At 55.1% G+C, this 17,623-nt stretch overlaps 1 protein-coding gene and 1 long non-coding RNA gene across 2 annotated transcripts; both read right to left on the bottom strand.

Moving 5' to 3' along the window:
* Positions 1-5,036: 5,036 nt before the first annotated feature.
* Positions 5,037-5,588, bottom strand: LOC116653351. Its single transcript, XR_004306975.1, has 2 exons — positions 5,480-5,588; positions 5,037-5,294 (listed from the first exon to the last, which is right to left on the bottom strand). It is a non-coding gene; the product is annotated as an uncharacterized LOC116653351 (long non-coding RNA).
* A 185-nt stretch (positions 5,589-5,773) lies between these two features.
* Positions 5,774-11,003, bottom strand: LOC107323329 (paired box protein Pax-4-like). Its single transcript, XM_015882725.2, has 5 exons — positions 10,898-11,003; positions 9,116-9,214; positions 7,769-7,851; positions 6,009-6,078; positions 5,774-5,874 (listed from the first exon to the last, which is right to left on the bottom strand). Exons 1-5 carry the CDS (start codon positions 10,932-10,934, stop codon positions 5,810-5,812), a joined length of 354 nt encoding a protein of 117 aa, XP_015738211.1. The 5' UTR covers positions 10,935-11,003; the 3' UTR covers positions 5,774-5,809.
* Positions 11,004-17,623: the final 6,620 nt, after the last annotated feature.

Below are 17,623 nucleotides of genomic sequence, written 5' to 3'. Positions count from 1 at the left end.
ACCCATTCTGTTGATCCTACAAAAGTCCCTTCCAGCCCAAATGATTACGTGATCTTTGAAGGTCCCTCTTGATCCCAACGCACTCCATGATCCTATGAAGATCTCCTCCAGCCTCAACCCATTTCCATATCCTATGAAGTCCCCTCAATCCCAATCCATTCTTGATCCTATGAAGATCCCTTCCAGCCCAAAATGATTCTACGATCCTACGAAGATTCTCTCAATCCAAACCCACTTCACGATCCTATGAAGGTCTCCTCCAACTCAGTCCATCCCATGATCCTATGAAGGTCCACTCAATCCCAACCCCTTCTTTGATCCTATGAAGGTCCCCTTCCAACTCAACCCATTCCATGATCCTATGAAGGTCCCCTCAATCCCAACCCATTCTTTGATCCTATGAAGATCCTTCTAGCCCAAATGAATTCTATGATCCTACGAAGATTCTCTCAATCCAAATCCATTCCATGATCCTATGAAGGTCCCCCAATCCCAACCCCTTCTTTGATCCTATGAAGGTCCCCTTCTCAACTCAACTCATTCCATGATCCTATGAAGGTCCCTTCCAGCCCAAATGATTCGTGATCCTATGAAGGTTCTCTCAATCCCAACCCATTCATGGTCCTATGAAGGTCCCTTCCAGCCCAAATGATTCTATGATCCTATTAATGTCCCCTCAATCCCAACCCATCCCATGATCCTATGAAGGTCCCCTCAATCCCAACCCATTCTTTGATCCTATGAAGGTCCCCTTCCAGCTCAGCCCATTCCATGATCCTATGAAGGTCCCTTCCAACCCAAATGATTCCGTGATCCTATGAAGATTCTCTCAATCCCAACCCATTCCATGGTCCTATTAGGGTTCTTCTCCAACTCAACCCATTCCATGATCCTATGGATGTCCCCAATCCCAATCCATTCCATGATCCTATGAAGGTCCCTTCCAGCCCAAATGATTCTATGATCCTATTAATGTCCCCTCAGTCCCAACCCATTCCATGATCCTATGAAGTTCCCTTCCAGCCCAAGTGATTCTATGATCCTATGAAGGTCCACCTAATCCAAACCCATTCTGGTGATCCTTACAAAGTCCTTCCAACCCACTCCATGATCCTGTGAAGGTCCCTTCCAGCCCAAATGATTACGTGATCTTTAGAAGGTCCCCTTGATCCCAACGCACTCCATGATCCTATGAAGGTCCCCTCAAACCCAATCCATTCTTTGATCCTATGAAGGTCCCCTTCCAGCTCAGCCTATTTCGTGATCCTATGAGAAGGTCCCTTCCAAACCCAAATGATTCCGTATCCTATGAAGGTTCTCTCAATCCCAACCCATTCCATGGTCCTATTAGGGTCTTCTCCAACTCAAACCATTCCATGATCCTATGAAGGTCCCCTCAATCCCAATCCATTCCATGATCCTATGAAGGTCCCTTCCAGCCCAAATGATTCTATGATCCTATGAAGGTCCACTCAATCCAAACCCATTCTGTGATCCTACAAAGGTCCCCTTCCAACCCACTCCATGATCCTATGAAGGTCCCTTCCAGCCCAAATGATTACGTGATCTTTAGAAGGTCCCCTTGATCCCAACACATTCCATGATCCTATGGAGGTCCCCTCAATCCCAACCCATTCCATGATCCTATGAAGGTCCCTTCCAGCCTTAATGATTCTGTGATCCTATGAAGGAACAGTGGGGATGGGATGATGGTTGGACTCAATGATCGTAAAGGTTGTCTCCAACCTTAATGATTCTGTGATCCTATAAATGAGGACAGTGGGGTTGGGATGATGGTTGGACTCAATGATCATAGATGTCGTCTCCAACCTTAATGATTCTGTGATCCTATAAATGAGAACAGTGGGGTTGGGATGATGGTTGGACTCGATGATTGTGGAGGTCGTCTCCAAACTTAATGATTCTGTGATCCTATAAATGAGGATGATGGGAATGGGTTGGTGGTTGGACTTGGTCATAGAGGTCATCTCTAACCTCAATGACTGTGTGATCCTATAAGTGGGAATGGTGGGGATGGGATGTTGGGGATGGGATGATGGTTGGACTCAATGATCATAGATGTCGTCTCCAACCTTAATGATTCTGTGATCCTATAAATGGGAACATTGGGGTGGGGATGATGGTTGGACTCAATGATCGTAAAGGTCGTTTCCAACCTTAATGGTTCCCGAAACCCAATCAGAACCCTACACCAACCCCAACTGAACCCCAAACCCAACCACAGCCCTACTCCAACCCTACTCCAAACCCCAAACCCAACCACAATCCTACTCCAACCCCAGTTGAACCCCAAACCCATCCACAACCCTACTCCAACCCAACTCCGAACCCCAAAACCAACCACAACCCTACTCCAACCCAACTCCGAACCCCAAAACCAACCACAACCCTACTCCAACCCAACTCCAAACCCCAAACCCAACCACAACCCTACACCAACCCAACCCCAAACCCAACCACAACCCTACTCCAACCCCAACTGAACCCCAAACCCAACCACAACCCTACACCAACCCAACCCCAAACCCCAAACCTAAACACAACCCTACTCCAACTCCTGTTGAACCCCAACCCAAACTCAGTCCTAACCCCAACCCCATGCAACCCTACCCAACCCCATCCCCAACCATAAGCCAATTCTCCAACCCCAAACCAAATTTAACACCAGTCCAAACCCCAACCCAACCCCAGCTCCAGTCCCAACCCAAATCCCAAACTGAACCCCAACCCAACTCCAACCCCAATTCAGTCCAACCCCAACCCAACTCAATCCCAACCCAACCCTAACCCAATGCAACCCAACCCAACCCCAAAGAACTGAATTTGAACCCAACCCCAACTCAATCCCAGCTCAATCCCAACCCCAACATCAACCAAACCCCAACCCAACCCCAGTGCCAACCCAACTCAACCCAATGCCAACCCAACCCCAGCCTCAACCCCAAATCAATCCCAACCCAGTCCCAACACCAACCCAACACCAACCCCATCCCAAACCCACACCAACCAACCCAACCCAACCCCAACTCAATCCCAACTCAATCCCAACCTAACCCCATCCCAACCCACCTCAACCCAAACCCAATCCCAATCCCAACCCAATCCCATTCCCATTCCCAATCCCAATGCAACCCCAACCCAAGTCCAACCCCAACCCAATCCTGTTCCCAACCCCAACCCCAACCCAATCCCACTCCCAACCCCAACCCAACTCCAACTGCAACCCAATCCCATCCCCAATCCCAACCCAACCCCAACCCCAACCCCAACCCAACTCCAACTGCAACCCAATCCCATCCCCAATCCCAACCCAACCCCAACCCCAACCCCAACCCAATCCCCTTCCCAACCCAACCCAATCTCGTTCTCACCCCCAGCGCCAACCCATTCCCATTCCCGATCCCAACCCAACACCAACCCAACACCAACCCAATGCCAACCCAATACCGTCCCAATGTTAACCCAACACCAACCCAACACCAACCCAATCCCATTCCCTTTCCCATTCCCATTCCCAACCCCAACCCAACCCAATCCCGTTCCCAATCCCAACCCAACCTCAACCCAACCCCAATCCCAATCCCAATCCCAATCCCAATCCCAATCCCAATCCCAATCCCAGTCTCAATCCCAATCCCAATCCTGTTCCCAACCCAAGTCCAACCCCAACCCAATCCTGTTCCCAACCCCAACCCCAACCCAACTCCAACGCAACCCAATCCCATTCCCAATCCCAACCCAACCCCAACCCAATCCCATTCCGAACCCCAACCCAACCCAATCCCAACCCAACCCCAACCGAATCCCATTCCCAATCCCAACTCAACCCCAACCCAGTCCCATTCCCATTCCCATTCCCGATCCCAACCCAACCTCAACCCAACCCCAACCCAATCCCATTCCCAATCCCAGTCCCACTCCCAACCAAACTCCAACCCCAACCCCAACCCAATCCTGTTACCATTCCCAACCCCAACCCAATCCAACCTCAACCCAACTCCAACCCAATCCCATTCCCAGCCCCAACCTCAACCCAACCCCAACACAATCATCTTACCAGCCCCAACCCCAACCCAATCCCATTCCTAACCCCAACCCAGTCCCATTCCCGATCCCAACCCAACCTCAACCCAACCGCAACCCAAACCAAACCAATCCCATCTCATCCCAACCCCAACCCATCCCATTCCCAACCCTAACCCACACCCATTGCCAACCTCAACCCAACCCCAACCCCAACCCAACCCAATCCTGTTCCCAACCCCAACCCAACCCCAACCCAACCCCAACCCAGTCCCATTCTCATTCCTGATCCCAACCCAATCCCAACCCAATCCCATTCCCAATCCCAACCCAACCCCAACCCAATCCCATTCCCAGCCCCAGCCCCAACGCCAACCTCAACCCAACCCCAAACCCATCCCATTCCCAACCCCAACCCCTTCCCAACCTCAACCCACTCCCACTTCCATTCCCAACCCAACCCCAACCCAATCCCATTCCCAACCCCTGCCCAACCCCTACCCCAACCCAATCCCGTTCCCAACCCCAACCCAGCCCCACTCCCAACCCCAACCCAATCCCAATCCTGTTCCCAACCCCAACCCAGCCCCACTCCCAACCCCAACCCAATCCCAATCCCAATCCCACTCCCAACCTCAACCAAAGTCCAACCACAACCCAATCCTGTTCCCATTCCCAAACCCAACCCCAACCCAACCTCAACCCAACTCCAGCCCAATCCCATTCCCAACCCCAACCCCATTCCCAACCCCAACCCAATCCCTCTCCATTCCCAACCCAACCCCAACCCAATCCCATCCCCAACCCCAACCCAACCCCAACCCAATCCCATCCCCAGCCCCATCCCAGCCCCAATCCCATCCATTCCCTGGATCTGTGCTCTCAGGGCTTTATCTCCATTCAGACACTGGAGAAATGGGTTGGGAACAATCCCAATCTTTTTGCCTGTGGAGGAGTCGGTCGCGTCTCTCTCATTAAATTCCATTTCTACATCAACAAAACCCCCAAAACCTTTTAATTCAGAGCAAACAACAAAGCGTGGGACCATCCAGGGCAGTGACTTGTTGGTGCAGCGTCTTCAGATCAACGTGAACCCATGCACGCTCCTCCTGCAGTGCATGGCCCAGGACCCCCGAGCTGCAGCCCCCCATTGCCCACCATGCTCATAGATGTGGGGTGGGGGAAGGGGGGCAGAAGGGCCACGGGGGGACCCTCCATAGGCTGCCATGGAAGTGGGAGGGGGCTGCTGCCTGTAGGATGCATAGGGGTCAGGTAAGGGGGGGGGGAGGTCAGGTAAGGGGGGCTGAAGGTGCCCACCCCACTGCAGACCCTCATGGGGCTGGGGGTGAGTGTGGGGTGGGGGGGTCCCTGTACCCCCTGAGCACCACGCAGTGCCCTGAGACCCCCCCCCCCATGTGTTCATTGCCCTCCTTACCATAACATCCATCATCCCATGAGCAGGGGCTGGGGGTGCAGAGGTGCAGAGGGGTCACTGGGCCGGGGGGGGCTCCGAGGGGCTCCAAGAAGTTGGGGGGGGCAGCTGGAGTGCTTGGGTGGGGTGGACGCAAGAAACATCAGTCAATGGTTAACTTTGAGCGAGGTTTAACTAGATCATTGGGGGAGGGGGTGTCATGGCACCCCGTCGGGAAGGGGGCAACCCCTATTGCTGCATCACTACAGTGCCCCCATGGCAAGCGGGGGGGTGTTGGGGGGCAATGCAGACCCCCCTTGTCCCCCCCCCATGAAGGAGGGGGTCCAGCCCCTCTCATACCTGTGCAGAGATGGGGGCTGTCGTGATGGGGGGGCACAGGAGCCAACGGCACCAGGAGCCTGTATAGGAGACCCTGCATTAGGGGGGTGGGGGGGGACACAAGGAAGGCCCCCCCCCCCCCCCCTTTGCGTGTAATATGGGGGTCCTGCTCCCCCCCATTGACCCCTATAGTGGGTTGGGGGGGGGGTCTCACCTGCAGTGTTGGCCTCCATTTGCTGCCTGGTTTCACGGCGCCATTTGGCTCGTCTATTGGAGAACCACACCTGGGGGGGGGGATGAGGATGTGCCCTCCTTGTGCAATGGGGTGTGCAAGGAAGTGTGCAAGCAAGTGTGCAATGGGGCATGCTGTAGGCATGGGGAGTGCATGGGTAGGTTGCGCAGCGTGCAAGCAAGTGTGGGGTGGGCATGGTGCGTGCAAGGATGTGCCATGCAATGTGCAGGAGTGTGAAATTGAGTGTGCAAGGATTGTGCAACAGAGTTTGCCAATGAGTGTGCAAGGACGTGCCATGCAACATGCAGGAGTGTGCTGTGGAGTGTGCAAGGATTGTGCAACAGAGTTTGTCATTGAGTGTGCAAGGATGTGCCATGCAACATGCAGGAGCGTGCCATGGAGTGTGCAAGGATTGTGCCTCTGAGTGTGCAAGGATTGTGCAACGGAGTGTGGCACTGAGTGTGCAAGGACGTGCCATGCAACGTGCAGGAGTGTGCTGTGGAGTGTGCAAGCAGTGTGTAACAGAGTTTGTCATTGAGTGTGCAAGGATGTGCCATGCAACGTGCAGGAGTGTGCAAGGATTGTGCAACAGAGTGTGGCACTGAGTGTGCAAAGATGTGCCATGTATCATGCAGGACTGTGCAAGGATTGTGCAACAGATTGTGCTTCAAAGTGTGCAAGGAAATGCCATGCATTGTGCCAGGATTGTGCAACAGAGTGTGCAGAGAACTATGCAACAGTGTGTGCCACAGAGTGTGCAAGGATTGTGCCATGCAACATGCAGTAGTGTGCAAGGACTGTGCAACAGAGTGTGCCACGAAGTGTGCATGGATGTGCCATGCAAAGTGCAGGAGTGTGCAAGGATTGTGCAACAGAGTGTGGCACTGAGTGTGCAAAGATGTTCCATGCAACGTGTAGGAGGGTGCAAGGATTGTGCAACAGAGTGTGCCATAATGTGTGCAAGGATGTGCCATGCAACATGCAGGAGTGTGCTGTGGAGTGTGCAAGGATTGTGCAACAGTGTGCTTCAAAGTGTGCAAGGAAATACCATGCATTGTGCCAGGATTGTGCAACAGAGTGTGCAGAGAAGTATGCAACAGTGTGCCACTGAGTGTGCAAGAATGTGCCATGCAACATGCAGTAGTGTGCAAGGATTGTGCAACAGAGTGTGCCGCTGAGTGTGCAAGGATTGTGCAATGCAGTGTGGCACGGAGTGTGCAAGGATTGTGCAACAGAGTTTGCCAATGAGCGTGCAAGGACGTGCCATGCAACATGCAGTAGTGTGCAAGGATTGTGCAACAGAGTGTGCAAGGATGTGCCATGCATTGTGCAGGAGTGTGCTGTGGAGTGTGCACGGACTGTGCAATGGAGTGTGCAAAGAAGTGTGCAACAAAGTGTGCCAATGAGTGTGCAAGGATGTGCCATGCATCGTGCAGGAGCGTGCCCTGTAGCGTGCAACACAGCTGTGCACAAGACATGCCCATGCAGCACAGCGCTGCACGACAGGGGTCTGTGCAACACACCCACGTGCAACACAGGTGTGCAAAGTGCACGCACGTGCAGCAAGAGTGTGTGCAATGCACGCGTGTGCAACACACTCACATGCAAAACAGGCATATGGCGCATAGCCGTGCACATGCAACGCAGGCAGGTGCAAAGCAGACGCATGCAACACTGTGGTGCACAACGGAGGCGTGTGCAACACACGCGCGTGCAACAGAGGTGTGCAAGAAGCACCAGACCTGGATGGTGGTGTCAGGGAGCTGCGTGGCTGCAGCCAATCGGCTCCTGGTGCTGCTGTCCGGGTATTGGCCCCGTTGGAACGCTGCAAAGGGGGGGGATGCAATCAGGGGGTGCTTTGCACGCCCCCCCTACTTTGCACACACCCCCTGCTTTGCAAACCCCTCTTGCTTTGCACACCCATTTGCACACACCCCCTACTTTGCACACACCCACCTACCTTGCACGTACCCCTTCATTGCACACCCCCTACTTTGCACACCCCCTGCTTTGCACACACCCCCCTCCTTTGCACATATCTCATTTTGCACACCCCCACTTTGCACACACCCCCCTGCTTTGCAAACCCCTCTTACTTTGCACACCCCCATTACTTTGCACACCCCCCTATTTGCACACCTCCCATTGCTTTGCACACCCCCATTACTTTGCACACCCCCCTATTTGCACACCTCCCATCCCTTTGCACACCCCCCCCCTTTGCACACCCCCCCTTTGCACACCCCCACTTTGCACACCCACCCTACCTTGCACACACCACCTGCTTTGCACAACTCCCATTGCTTTGCACACACCCTGCTTTGCACGCCCACCTACATTGCACACCCCCATTACTTTGCACACACCTCCTGCATTGCACACTCCTCTACTTTGCATCCCCTTACCTTGCACACACCCCTACTTTGCACACCCTTCTTTGCACACCCTCCTACATCGCACCCCCCATTACTTTGCACACCCCCTGCTTTGCACACACCGCTACCTTGCACATACCCCTTCATTGCACACACCCTCCTTTGCACACACCCCCTTGCACACACCCCATTGCACACCCCCCTTTGCACACCCCCCCCTTGCTTTGCATCCCCTCCAACCCAATGCAACCCGATGAGAGCCCATTGCAATGGACCCTTACTTTGCACACATACCCCACTTTGCACACTCCCCTACATTGCACACCCTCCCCCCCTTGCTTTGCATCCCCTCCAACCCAATGCAACCCAATGAGAGCCCATTGCAATGGACCCCCATTACTTTGAACACCCCCCCTGCTTTGCACACCCCCCATTGCAATGGACCCCCACTATGCAGCACACACCCACTGCACTGCCTCCCCACCTTTATTGCACACCCCCCCCTTGCTTTGCATCCCCTCCAACCCAATGCAACCCAATGAGATCCCATTGCAATGGACCCTTACTTTGCACACCCCCCCATTACTTTGCACACACCCCTGCTTTGCACACACACCCCACTTTGCACACCCCCTTCTTTGCACACCCCCCTTTGCTTTGCATCCCCTCCAACCCAATGCATCCCAATGAGATCCCATTGCAATGCACCCCCACCTTCCTCCAGTGCTCTGCATTGCTGCTGGCTCAGCACGGTCCTGCTGCGCTGTTTGCTGCGGCCTGGGGGGGTCCCTGGGGGGGTCCGGGGGTCTGCAACTGCAATGGGGGAGGGGGGAGATGGGGGGGTGGAAAGGGAGAAGGTGCATGGAGACGTGTGTGTGTGTGTCTGCAGGTGTGCATGCATCGGTGTGCATGCAGGTGTGTGTATACAGGTGTGTGTGTGTGCAGGTGTGTGTGCAGGTGTGTGCATGCAGGTGTGTGTATGCAGGTGTGTGTGTGCATGCATGTGTGTGCATCCTTGTGTGTATGTGTCTGCAGGTGTGCATGCATCTGCATGCATGCAGGTGTGTGTGCATCCAAATGAGTGCATGCGTGTGTGCATGTGTGCATGCAAATGTGCGCATCGTTGTGTGTATGTGTCTGCAGGTGTGCATGCATCTGTGTGCATGCAGGTGTGTGCATCCTTGTGCGTATGTGTCTGCAGGTGTGCATGCAGGTGTGTGTGCATACAAATGTGTGCATGCACGTGTGCATGTGTGCATGCATGTGTGTGCATCTGTGTGTGTGTGCATGCATGTGTGCATGCACCTGTGTGCATGCAGGTGTGTGTGCATCCAAATGAGTGCATGCATGTGTGCTTGTGTGCATGCGTGCATGAGTGTGTCTGCATGTCTGCAGGTGTGCTTGCATCCATGTGTGTGCATGCATGTGTCTGCATATCTGCATGTGTGCAGGCGTGTGTGCACCACTGTGTGTGCATGTGTGTGTTTGTGTCTGCAGGTGTGCATGCATTCCTGTGTTTGCATGCATGCAGGTGTGTGTGCGTCCAAATGAGAGTGTGCACGTGTGCATGTGTGTGTGTGTGTCTGCAGGTGTGCATGCGTCCATGTGTGTGCATGTCTGCAGGTGTGTGTGCACGTGTGTGTGTGTGTGTCTGCAGGTGTGCATGCGTCCATGTGTGTGCATGCATGTCTGCAGGTGTGCGTGCATGTGTGTGTGTGTCTGCAGGTATGCATGCAGGTGTTTGCATGTGTGCAGGTGTACATGCATCCACGTGTGCATTTGTGCATGTGTGTGTGCATGCGTGTGCCTGCAAGTCTGCAGGTGTGTGTGCATCCTTGTGTGTGCTTGTGTGCATGTGTGCATGCATCCACGCGTGTGCATGCCTGCAGGTGTGTGTGCATCCAAATGAGTGCATGCATGTGTGCTTGTGTACAGGTGTGCATGCATGTGTCTGCATGTCTGCAGGCGTGTGCATCCTTATATGTGCATGCACGTATGTGTGTGTGCACCCATGTGTGTGTGCATGTCTGCAGGTGTGCATTCATGCATGTGTGTGTGTGTGCATGCATCTGCATGTCTGCAGGTGTGTGTGCATCCTTGTGTGTGCTTGTGTGCATGCATGCATGCATCCATGTGTGTGTGTCTGCAGTTGTGCATGCATCCTTGTGTCTGCATATGTGCAGGTGTGCATGCATCCATGCATGTGTGTGCACGTGTGCATCTATGTGTGTATGTGTGTCTGCAGGTGTGCATGCATGCATCTGCATTTGTGCGTGTGTGCATGCATCCGTGTGTGTGTGCATGTCTGCAGGCGTGTGTGCATCCTCGTGTGTGCATGTGTGCATGCATCCTTGTGTGTGTGTCTGCAGGTGTGCATGCATGTGTGTGCATGTGTGTGTGTGCATGCATGTGTGTGCACGTTTGCAGGTGTGCATGCACCCCGTTGTGTATATGTGCACGCCCGCAGTGTCCTTGCACACCCAGTTGTGCACCTACCCGCGCTCTCCCCCCCCTGCAGCGCATTGTGTTGCATTGATCCCTGCAGCCCCCGCAGCACCCGATTGATGGACGAGACCTGGGGGCAAAATGGGGCTTGAGGGTGGGGATGGGACCCCCCACATCCACATGCCAGCCCTCCACCACCGCCCCATTCCTTATATGCGACCCCCCCCACCCCCCCACCCCTAATTGGGAACCCGCCAACACCCCCCAACCTTATAACGGACCCCCCCCCCTCTTACCACCCCCTACCCCTATAGGGATCCCCACCCCTCCCCACCGCCCCCACCCCTATAGGGAAACCCCCCCCTTCCAACCCCCCCACCCCCATATGGAACCACCCCTCCCACCCCCGCTCCCCTATAGGAACCCCCGCACTCCAACCCCCACCCTATAATGGACCCCCCCCCACACACCCACACCCTATATTGTGTACCCTCCCGGGTCCCACCTCCCAACCCCCCTAAACCCTATAGGGACCCTAATATTGGCCACCCGTCCGCACACCCCCCACCCCATAATATAGACCACCCCCCGCCCACCCCCAACCCACCCCTAATATGGACCGCCCTCCTCGCCACCCCTCACCCTATATGGCCCCCCCCTCTCAACCCCCCCCCCTAATAATGGATCCCACCCACCCACCCCCTATATGGACCCCCCCCCAACCCTATATTAGCCCCCCATCCACACCCCCCACCCTATATGGACCCCCACGACCCTCCAACCCCAAACCCCTATATGGACCCCCCCCATCCCCAGCCTCCCAAGCCCACCCTATATATGGACCCCTCCCCCCTCACCCCCGCACCCTATATGGACGCCCCCCTCTCCCCTCCCACCCCTCACCCCCTAAATATGGACCCCCCCTTCCACCCCCCACACCCACATATGGAACCCCCCCCCACCGCCCCTCACCCCTATATAAACCCTCCCCATCACCCCCCCACCCTATATGGACGCCACCACCACCACACCCCCCCTAATAAGAGCCACCTCCCCCTCCCACCCCACCCTATATGGACCGCCCACCCCCTCTCCACGCCCCCTCACCCCTATATAGAACCCCCCCTGCCCCCCACCTATATGGACCCCCACCACACACCCACGCCCTATATGGACCCCCCCAACCCTAATAGACCCCCCCCTCTCCCCCTCCACCCCTATATGCGAACCCCACCACCCCACCCCATAATATGGACCGCCCCAAACCCTATATAGACCCCCCCGTTCCCACCTCACCCCACTCTATAATGGACCCCCACACCCAACCCCCAACCCCTATATGGACCCCCCCCCCCACTTCCCCAAGGCCCAACCCCTATATGGACCGCCCCCACTTCCCACCCCCAGCCCCCTATATGACCCCCTCCTCCCACCCCCTCCTCAACCCCTATATGGACCCCCCTTCCACACCCCCCCGCAACCCCTATATGGACCACCCACCACCACCCCACCCCTATATGAACCCCACGGCCTTCTGCCCCCTCCACCCCTATACTGGGACCCCCTCCTCCCATATAGGGACCCAGCCCCACCCCCCACACCCCTATATGGACCCCCCCTCCCACCCCCCCCACCCCTATAATGGAACCCCAACCTTCCCAACCCCCAACCCTCTTATGGACCCCCCCCCACCCCTCAAACCCCCAACCCCTATAATGGACCCCCGCGCCCACCCCTCACCCCCCAACGCACCTATATGGACCCCCACAACCCCTTAATAGATCCCCCCTCCAACTACCCCCAACCCCTATATGGACCGTCCACCCCCACCCCCCACCCCAACCCCTTAATATGGACCCCCCCCGACTTCCACCCCCACACCTATATGGACCCACCCCCCCTCCCACCCTCCCCAACCCCTATAAGGGACCGCCGCCCCCCTTCCCCCACCCCTCACTCTCTATTGGACCCCCCCCCCACCCTCACCCCTATATAAACCCCCCACGCCCTATATGGACGCCACACCACCACCCCCACCCCTATATAGACCACCTCCCCACCCCCCCCGCACCCGCTATAATGGACGCCCCTCTTCCCCACCCCCTCACCCTAATATGGACCCCCCCCTTCCACCCCTACACCCCTATATAAGACCACCCAACCCCACCCACCCCCCTAAGTGGAAACCCCCCATACACCTATATTAGAACCCCCCTCCCCCTCCCCACCCTTATATGGACCCCACACACCCCAACCCCCCAACCCTATATGGAACCCTCCCCCCACTTCCCCAAGCCCCCAACCCCTATATGGACCCCGCCCCCTTCCACCCTCCCCACCCTATAGGGAACCCCCCGCCCTTCCAACCCCGCTCACCGCCATATGGACCCCCCCCCCCCACCCCTATATGGACACACCACCACCACCCACCTACCTATATAGAACCGCCACCTCCCACCCCCCCCCACCCTATATGGACCCCTTACGCCTCCCCACCCCCCTCAATCCCCCATATATAACTCCCCCGCCCCCCACCCCTAATAATGGGACTCCCCACCACCACCCCCCCCTATATGGACCCCCCAACCCCCTATATAGACCCCCCCTCTCAACCCCCTACCCCTATATGGAACCCCCACCACCCAACCCCTAATATGGACCCCCCCATATCCCCTTATATGGACCCCCCCCTCCACCCTCCCACCCATATGGAACCCCCCACACCCACCCCCCCAACCCGCTATATGGACCCCCCCCCTTCGCACCAACCCCCACCCTAATATGGACCCCCCCCATACCCCATTGGAACCGCCCCCAACTCCTCCCACTCACGCTGGGGGGCTCCGTGCCCCAACATCCCCCTCCTCAATTGAGGCTGCCGTCGAATCTCCACGCAAGCCACAGCCGGGCCGCTGCAGCTTCTCAAGCTCGGCAAATATACGACTCGGCCACCAGGGGGCGCAATTACACGAGTTTTGCTGCCCCCATTAAACCTTATGGGTTCCATTGACCCCGGTTCCGGTAATCAACGCCTTAAGATTTTACTTAACGCATCCAATTTGGACACTTAATGGGGGGATATAGGGGAAATACGGGGGGATATAGGGGAAATAATGGGGGGATATGGGGGGGAATATAGGGGGATATGGGGGATATAAGGAGGGCGTATTGAAAGGGGTATGGGGGGGATATAGGGGGATATGGGGGATATAGGGGGATATGGGGGATATAGAGGGGGTTATTGAAGTGGTTGGGGATATGGGGGGATATATGGGGGATATAGGGGTTAGGGGGTATAGGGGGAAAATGGGGGGATATTGGGGGGGGTATAGGAAAGGGGGTATGGGGGGATGGAGGGGGAATATGGGGGGATATGGGGGGATATGGGGGGAATATGGGGGGATAATGGTGGAGGATAATGGGGGGATTATAGGGGGGATTACGGCGGGGATGTGGGGGAGATATGGGGTATGGGGGTTGTAATAGAAGGGGTATGGGGGAAAATAGGGGGATGGTGGGGGAGATATAGAGGGATATGGGGTATATGGGGGGAATATGGGGGTTCAATGGGGAATATGGGGCCTTACTTGGGAAGGCTCCTTGGGAGATGTTTCGGTGGCTGCGCAGCCCCTGTGCTGCAGCTGGATGATCAGCTTGCCTCGTTCAATGGGGGCAGGGGGCAGCCATTTTGGTGTAGACCCCCCCGCAGCTTGGTTTGATGCTGCTGGGCGCCTTGATGGGGGGCGGGGATATTAAGGGGGGGATTATAGGGGGATATGTGGGATATTGGGGGGATATAGAAGGGATAATGGGGGGAAAATATATGGGGGGAATAGGGGAAAATAATGGGGATATGGGGGGAATAGGGGAAAATAATGGGGATATAGGGGGATATAGGGGTATATGGGGGATATGGGGGGGATATAGGGGGATATAGGGGGATATGGGGGGATATAAGGGGGATATGGGGGGATATAGAGGGATATAGAGGGATATAGAGGGATATAGGGGGTTAATATCGGGGGAATATAGGGGGGAATTATAGGAGGAATATACGGGGGTAAAATATGGGGGATATGGGGGATATAGGGGCAAAATAATAGAAGGAATATGGGGGGGATATAAGGGGGATGTTAATGGGGGGGATATAAGGGGGAAATATGGGGGGATATAAGGGGGGATATGGGGGATATAGGGGGGGACATGGGGGGATATGGGGGATATAGGGGGGATAATGGGGGGATCAACAGTGGGGACGACGGGGGGGATATGGGGGGATATAGGGGGATATAGGGGGATATAGGGGGGGGAATTAAATTGGGGGGAAAAATTATAGAGAACATAGGCGGATATTGGGGGATTATGGGGGGGATATAGGGGGTATATATGGGGTATAATGGGGGATATAGGGGGGAATATGGGGGGGGTCCCTTGAAATGGGAGGGGAGTTGGAGAAATGGAGGGGGGGGTGTAACTGGGAGGGGTGGAGTGTGCAAGGAATGTGCAAGGATGTGCCTTGGAGTGTGAAAGGAGCATGCAAGGAATGTGCAAGGAGCGTGTGCAAGGAGTGTGCAAGGATGTGGCTTGGAGTGTGCAAGGAGTGTGCAACAGAGTGTGCAAGGAGTGTGTAAGAGAGCATGCAATGGAGTGAGCAAGGATGTGCCATGGAGTGTGCAAGGAGTGTGCAATGGAGCAGCAAAGCATGCAACAGGGTGTGCAGCAAAGCATGCAATGGAGCGTGCAGCAAAGCATGCAATGGAGTGTGCAGCAAAGCATGCCATGCAGCGTGCAAGGGTTGTGCACTGAGCGTGCAACAGAGCATTGCACGGAGGACTCACCTGGTTGTTGCATGGGGCGGTGCTGCAGGTGTTGGTGCAAAGGGGGGTTTGTCCTGCAGGTGTTGGTGCAAAGGGGGAACTGCATCAGCAGCTGCAGCTGCGCCTGCATGCATCTGTTGCAATGTTATGGAGCTGTGGTTGCACCTGCATGCATCTGCTGCATTACAATGGAGCTGCAGCTGCACCTGCATGCATAGGTTGCATTGCAATGGCGCTGGGGCTGCGCCTGCATGCATCGGTTGCAATACCACGGAGCTGTGGTTGCACCTGCATGCATCTGTTGCAGTGCTATGGAGCTGTGGTTGCACCTGCATGCATCTGATGCAATGCTACAGAGCTGCAGCTGCACGCATCTGTTGCAATGACATGGAGCTGGGGCTGCACTGCTGCAGGTGCAGCGGGTTGGAACATGGCACCGCTGCATGGCTCCAAACCACAGAGTACTGAACACTGATGCATCAAACCCCAAAGCACCAAACCCCAAAGCATCGAACCCCAAAGCTCTGAACCCCAAAGCACCAAAACCCAAAGCACTGAACCCTAAAGAACCAAACCCCAAAGCACCAAACAACCCAAGGTCTGAACCCCAAAGAACCAAACCATAATGCATCAAACCCCAAAGCACCAAATCCCAACGTGTGAACCCCAAATCACCAAACCCCAAAGCACCAAAACCCCAAAACACTGAACCCTGACGCATCAAACCCCAAAGCACCAAACCCCAAAGAACCAAACCCTGATACATCAAACCCCGAAGCATCAAACCCCAAAGCACCAAACCCCAAAGCACCAAACCCCAAAGCATCAAACCCCAAAGCTCTGAACCCCAAAGCATCAAACCCCGAAGTACCAAAACCAGCACCAAAACCCCAAAGCATCGAAGTCCAAAGCATCAAACCCCAAAGCATTGAACCCCAAAGAACCAAAACCCCAAAGCATCAAACCCCAAAGAACCAAACCCTGATACATCAAACCCCAATGCTCTGAACCCCAAAGCACCAAACTCCAGTCTGAACCCCAAAGAACCAAACCCTGATGCATCAAACCCCAAAGCATCAAACCCCAAAGCACCAAACCCCAAGGAACCCAACCCCAAAGCACCAAACTCCAAGGTCTGAACCCCAAATCACCAAACCCCAAAGCACCAAAACCCCAAAGCACTAAAACCCAAAGCACCAAACTCCAAGGTCTGAACCCCAAAGCATCAAACCCCAAAGCATTGAACCCCAAAGCACCAAACCCCAAAGCATCAAACCCCAAAGCACTGAACCCTGATGCATCAAACCCCAATGCACCAAAACCCAAAGCACCAAACCCCAAAGCACCAAACCCCAAAGCACCAAACCCCAAAGTTCTGAACCCCAAAGCACCAAAACCCCAAAGCACCAAACCCCAAAGCACCAAAACCCCAAAGCACTGAACCCTAAAGCTCCAAACCCCAAAGAACCAAACCCTGATACATCAAACCCCAAAGCACCAAACCCCAAAGCACTGAACCCCAAAGCTCCAAACCCCAAAGCACTGAACCCCAAAGCTCCAAACCCCAAAGCACCAAACCCCAAAGCACCAAACCCCAAAGCAATGAACCCCAAAGCTCCAAACCCCAAAGCACCAAACCCCAAAGCACTGAACCCCAAAGCACTGAACCCTAAAGCTCCAAACCCCAAAGAACCAAACCCTGATACATCAAACCCCAAAGCACCAAAACCCCAAAGCACTGAACCCTAAAGCACCCAACCCCAAAGCACCGATCCCTGATGCATCAAACCCCAAAGCACCGAACCCCAAAGCACCAAACCCCAAAGCTCCAAACCCCAAAGCACCAAACCCCAAAGCACCAAACCCCAAAGCACCAAAACCCAAAGCACTGAACCCTAAAGAACCAAACCCCAAAGCACCGAACCCTGATGCATCAAACCCCAAAGCACTGAACCCCAAA

Source organism: Coturnix japonica, chromosome 1 (genome assembly GCF_001577835.2).
Source record: "Coturnix japonica isolate 7356 chromosome 1, Coturnix japonica 2.1, whole genome shotgun sequence".
NCBI classification, from domain to species: Eukaryota; Metazoa; Chordata; class Aves; order Galliformes; family Phasianidae; genus Coturnix; species Coturnix japonica.
Note: the sequence above shows the minus strand (reverse complement) of the source record. Positions and strands in the feature narration are given on the sequence as shown.